This window comes from Suricata suricatta, chromosome 8 (assembly GCF_006229205.1).
Source record: "Suricata suricatta isolate VVHF042 chromosome 8, meerkat_22Aug2017_6uvM2_HiC, whole genome shotgun sequence".
Taxonomy (NCBI): Eukaryota; Metazoa; Chordata; class Mammalia; order Carnivora; family Herpestidae; genus Suricata; species Suricata suricatta.
Genome location: NC_043707.1, coordinates 36440403 through 36446402, shown reverse-complemented (window position 1 = coordinate 36446402; position 6000 = coordinate 36440403). Strand labels below are relative to the sequence as shown.

Below are 6000 nucleotides of genomic sequence, written 5' to 3'. Positions count from 1 at the left end.
CACTTGGCCTGCCCTCAGGTCTGACCCTGCCTCCTAGCTCCTAGCCTGACTCAGCACCAGGTCCATCCTGTTAAGATAAATGTTAATTGGTGTCAGTTGGCTCAGCTCCTCCATGGCTACCCCCTCTCTCAAGAGTCCATCTCCAAGTCCTTGTAAGATGCAAAGGCCCTCCGTAATCCCCCCAGGTTTGCTTCCTATTGGAGCACTCTTCTCTGCTCCTCCACTGCAGTCACCCTTGCCTCCCTGCGTGCGTGAGCACACCAGCCATGTATCTGCCTCAGGACCTTTGCACTGGCTGTTCTCTGCGGAGAACCCTTTCCCTAGATATTCTCAAGCCTAACTTCCTCTGGTGGTCAGAATGGTAGCCCATCTTAATCTCCTTAAATTATGAATATGTTACTTTCATGGCAAAGGGGACTTTGTAGATGGGAGTAAATTAAGAACCTCAAGTCAGGGAGATTATTACCCTGGATTACCCAGGTGGGTCCAGTGCAATCACAAAGGTCCTTCTCTGTATGAGGGAGGCAAGGAAGGTCCAGGTCAGACCGAGATCCCAAGCATGCTACATTGCTGGCTTTGAAGAGGGAGGGGCCATGAGCCAAGGAAGGCAGCAGCTTCTAGAACTAGGGTGTCTCTGTGCCCTCCCAGACATGCAGAGAGGGAAACTGAGGTCCAAGAAGGGCAGGAAGTGCCTGGGCACCTTCCCTCGAGGGGCTCTCTTGCCTTTTGGGTTCCTTGGCCTCATGTCCCGTTTTCCCTCCTTAGCAAAAGGCACCCTGGGTGCTCAGAGTCCCCTCTTCAGAACCCACCAGTTCTGGGCCCCCTTCCCCCAGAGCCAGTAATAGGAGGCAGCTGGACCAGCCCCACCCGGCCCCCACCCCTGGTGCTCACAGCAATGCCACCGGAACCTGGTGTCTTCCACTGGGCCTTAGAACGTCCCTCGGCCACCTGTGCCCCAAGTATGGGACATAGATGCTTTCCTGGTTAAAAGGTGCATCCCCCAATTCCCCAGGGCAGAGACCCCCTGCGAGGTGGGTGGGTGGTAGTTCCTTTAGTAAGGAAAGTGAGCTCACCAGCAACCGTCCAAGTTCCCTGCTGCACTATGCAGCACCTTCCAGAGTCCATTTCTCAGATGAGAACAAGAATGATTGGTCACTTTAAAGCAGCCAGTTCTTTTGCCAGCAAAAACGAGCTTATTTGGGAACCGTGGAGGAACGAATCCACACACCAGACCCGAGAACCACAGCCTGAGAACCAGGGTGTGCGGCTGGCTTATATGGGGGGCGGGGGGGGGGCGCAGACGAGGCTGTTTGGAACAAAAGCCCATTGGAGGAGAGCGAAATGGCGGCCTCTCATTGGCTGAATAGTATGGCTTCTCATTGGCTGGGCTGTTGCTGGGCGAGGAAAAACCGCCCTCCACGTATCTTCTTCGGGTTGGGTTGGCAGTAGTGGCCAGGGGTTGGGGGCAGGTGCGCCCCTGCTGGCCACCAGACACTCACCAGGGCTTCTTTTCCCTCTTCCTGCCACCGTCCCACCCAGAGGAAGGACTCTGGGGAGGCCAGTGGCTGGAGACACACCCAGGGGAGGTGCCCTGAACCCCATCTCCGTGGGTTCATTGCTATTGCCTGGCCCCCTCCAGCACCCCTGCCCTGGGGCAGGCCTATCACCTCTCCGGGTGACCAGAGGGATCTCCGCACAGGCGTCCTGTCCCCCCTGACTGCTCCAGTGCACTTCCAGACTGCAAAATGAGGCCTTTAACGTGTCAAGACCACCGCTGTAGCCCGTCTCACGAGGCCCCACCTCCTGGACTCCTGGGTGGGCTCCCTGGCCTAACTAGGCCTCCCCCACCCCCAGGGGTCTCTTAGCTCCCCAGCATGTGACCACACTGGGCACAGACTCGGGCAGGAGCCAAATCAACTCTGGAAAAGCAGCTTGTTTTTTAAAATTTATTTTAAAACATGAAACCCAAGCTCAATAGAAACCACAGAAATTACATTGACAAGATTTTTAGTTATTTGTCGAGAAAAATAAAGCCCCCAAAGAAATAAAAATCAAACCCCAAACACAGTTAAAAAAACAAAAACAAAAATAAAAAAACAGCGACAGCACATACAGCCGTGGCCCTGCAGAGGTTGGAGGAAGACGCTGGAGGAAGGTGCCAAATGGTTTGGGCCTCAGTTCCCTCTTCCCGCTCATGGCACTAAATCACACTGGGGAGAGGGTATAGGGGCCAGGAGGGGACTGGGAGGGTTGGAGTCGTAACAAAATCATGTTGGATGATAGATTATATAGAACAGTGGCATAGCACGCAACCATTATGGTTAAGTCAACCATCCCTGCCTGCCCCTCAGCTGTGGCCCAGGGAGGCTCCCCACCCCTCCTGGGCTGGGCAGCAGTCCTGGGTAGGGAGGGAATGGTACTTGGCCTGGAATTGCATAGTGAGATGGGGTGGGTGACGCGGCAAGGGACCCAGGGGCAGTGGATGTTGGCACGGGGAGCCCCATCAGCCAGGTGTCCCGGCTGGACCCTGCCTCCCACTTGCCCAGCCTGTCCGGGCCCTGGGAGCCAGCTGGACCCTATGTGGGGGTGCTTCTAGGCCCCGGGGGCTCCTCCCTCCCACCTGCCACCCACTTTGTCAAGGGCCAGTGGGAAGGGATGCGGAGAAGTCACTGGGATGGGGGGGGGCGGTGAGGAAGGGAACCCTGAAAACTTCAAACAGAAAGAAAACCAATGGCAGGACCTGCTCTCCTCCACAGACTGAGGCTTGGGTTCGAGCCCCTTGTGATTTATTCTCCTTTTCCTTTATTCAACCTTGGAGAGAATGAGGAACTCGATAACGTCACAGATGGGGCAGGCACACAAGCACAGGACGCACAGAGGGAGCTCCCAGGACGGCCAAGGTCCGCAGCCTGTCTGGGCAGCACCCGCCTCTCATGCTATGTACATTCACATTGCGGGCAGCCTCCTAGGGCCGCAGGCAGCCATTTGTGCTTCTGAGCAGCGGCAGGGCGCACAGCAGCACTCAGGCAAGGCTGCTGGAGCCTCCTCTGGACCCCGGGCCCGGAGCGCTCTTGCCACTGTGGAGCCCAGAGGAAACACTGGGCAGCTATGCCGTGGGGGCCCAGAACACGGCTGGGCAGGGATCGGGGTCTCCAGTGCCCTGCAGTGAGGTTTGGCCGTGCCCACGGGCTCAGACGCAAGGCTCGGGGCCCCAGGACTACCTGGGGCACCCCAGTGTTTGCCTGTTAACTCCCTTCCCTTCCTGGGGCGGGGGTTTGCCCCCATAGTGGGGCAGATGTGGCCTGGCCTCCAGCCCACCGGCCCTTTTGGTCCCAGACACCAACACAGAGAGAGGATTGTGGAGGAAGGGCAGGCGGCCTGTCCCAGGGAAGGGCATTGCCCCCACCCAGGAAGGAAGAGCCACATGTCTGTAAGCGGCTTGGCCAGCTGCCCACCTCCCACTGCAGGACCTGGGCCCTCACACGTGGCCACTGCTGGTACTCTGCTGCCCCTGGCTCGATGCACAGGTCAGAGCCTTTCCGTTTCAGGCTGGCTAGGCCAAGGTTGGGAGTGGCAGGGGCCGCCCCATCCTGATTTAGGGGTAGCCCCCTCTCCACGGCAGGAAACACAGCAAACATTGTACACTAAAGCCAAAGCACCTTAGGGAAGTCTTTTTCCCACTTCACAGGTAGGGAGACCGAGGCCCAGGAACCTCGTACAGCCCAAGGGACATTCATTCCCTAGGACACAGTCATCCTGGGGCAGCGCTTGTCCGGGAACGGCTCTCCAGGCTCCTGGGCTGCCTGCCTATCTACAGCCCTTCCCCGGCAGTACCCCAACAAGAAACGGCTACTCCAGCCTGATCCCCAGACGGCCGGCTCAGACCTCATCTCTGGCCTGGACTCTTATGCTGGCTCTGGTCCGGCCAGGGGGTGCCTGCAGAGGCTGGGTGAGGTTAGTGGTTAGTCCCAAGAGGGGTGGCAGTGGCTGAGGGCCTGTTCGCAGCCAGCTTGGGGCCAGCCCCACAGCCCAGCACGGGACACTGCGCCTGTCCTGAACAGAGAGGGAACTGAGAAGGGAGGGCTGCCCGGCCTGCAGTCCCGCCTGCCCTAGGGTGACAAATGTGGTTAGTGCAAAAACGAACCAGACGAGCTGCCAAGTCTTGGGGTGGGGGAGGGGGTTTGGCACCAAGAAGGTGGCCAGCACTGAGTGGGCAACCAGGGCTCAGCATGGCCCCTGCCGTCCTCCCGCCGCGGCAGCGGGGGGGCTGGGTGCTGCGGGCAGGGTGGGCGCTGTGGGAGAGAGCAGTGCTGGGCAGGAGGCAGAGGAAGTGGAGCCTCCCTGGGAGGCTTCTGGCAACCAGCAGGAGGGGCCTGTGGTCAGTAGAGAGAAAAGGAAGAGCTACAGACTGCCCGGAGGGGCAAGAGGTGCCCCGGGAGCTCTCTGCAAGGGAGCCTGGCAGGCAGACGTGTGCCGAGGCCCCTCCGGGTGCTGGGCGCCACAGGGGCGCTGCACAGCCTGTGGACAGAAGCCTGGGGGGCGCAGGAGCACAGAGCTGCAGGAGGGAAGGGGCAGGCCGGGTGTGAGCCGAGGAAAACGTGGGCGTCCACGGGGTCAGCGAGCTGCAGAGCGAGGGGTGGGTACATGGCTGGCCCAGGGCAGTGCTCTGCGAACCCAGATCTTCAGGTGGGCAGGTGTGGGGGGTGAGGGCCCGGCGCTGGTGGCCTCACTCGCAGGTGTCCAGGCGTGTGGCTGAGGGGAGGGCGCAGGCCTGGAGCTCCTCATCTCCATGCCCCTGCAGGATGGGATGGGGAAGGGAAAGGGGCCGCAAAGGGGCCTGCAGCGGGCCTGGCGTGCGTGCGGAGGGTTCGGCGAGTGGTCTCAGGTGAAAGCGGCAGTGCTGGCACGGGGAGGAGCGGGGCGATTGGCACGCGGGTGGGTGGCCGGCTGGGGCTGTCTAGTGGCCGCTGCCGCTGGAGTCGGGGCGAGGCTGGCTGGTGGCGAGGTATTTGGCTCTCATGCTGGAGGTGTACTGGAGGGAGGCAAGGGGGAGAGCGGGTCAGCGGGGCACCAGACACAGCCGTGCAAGGGCCTCAGCAAGGTGAGCCAGGAGCAACCGGAGGGTGGGACAGGATGGCAGTGGCCCGGCTGCCGAGCCCCTGTGGAGGGCCTTGGGAGTGGCTGGCGGCAGCCCCCGCACCCCAGGAGTGCACTCAGTTGAGGTTGCCTTCCAGGGCTGGGCTGAGGGGACAAGGAGGGTCCTGCCCCCGAGGGAGGGCATCATGCAGAGGCGGAGTCAGGCTGAAAAAAGGAGGCCCCAGGGAGGAGGAGGCTCCAGGCCACTCGGCTCCATCGACCCAGGAAAGGAAGGCCCTGAAGGTCACACAGGCTCCCCGGCTGTGAGCTCCTCCCGGCACACAGATGCAGGGACAGAGGCGGCTGGAGGGAGGGCACGGATGGCATGTCTTGGCCACCCCTCATCCGACCTGAAGCATGTGTGTGTGCGGGTGTGCTCACGATGAACATACACAAGAGGAGGCATGTGCTATGGCCAGGCAGTGTGCAAAGGGCCATAAGCCCAAGGGGATGTGGACAAAGGCCAGGCCAAGTGCCAAGGATTGCGGGTGTCAGGGAGCCTGAGCAGGCTGACCCCACAGCCACGTGCCGATGCCACCCAAGTCCCCAGATGAGGAGGGACTATGCTCCCCGATCCTCAGAGCCCTCCCGGCACTCCAGGGGGTGAAGGTGGCGGGGAGTGCCGGGCGGCTGGCCCGGGTGCAGTGTCAGGAGAAGCAGTTGGCACCTGGGAGCAGGTCATTCCATGGGCATGCAACAGGGGACAGGATGGCACCCCAGACCCCCGAAGGAGCCTAAGCAGCCACGCACAGACCTGTGGGGACGGCTGGACACAGCCTGCACACTTGCCACTCTGAACATGCACGATGGCACCTCACGCGCCGGGCCTGCTGGCCGTACCCCAGGTGCCACCTCACCGTGTTG

At 61.0% G+C, this 6000-nt stretch overlaps 1 protein-coding gene across 1 annotated transcript in view; it reads right to left on the bottom strand.

Annotated features, from left to right (window-relative positions):
• Positions 1-1932: 1932 nt before the first annotated feature.
• The window catches only part of TTYH3 (tweety family member 3), a 28555-nt gene continuing 24487 nt past the window's right edge, over positions 1933-6000 (bottom strand). Inside the window, exon 14 of the mRNA XM_029949379.1 lies at positions 1933-5032. Within this exon, the coding sequence (XP_029805239.1) occupies positions 4958-5032 (75 nt within the window). The 3' untranslated portion in view covers positions 1933-4957. The remainder of the gene's footprint in view (positions 5033-6000) is intronic.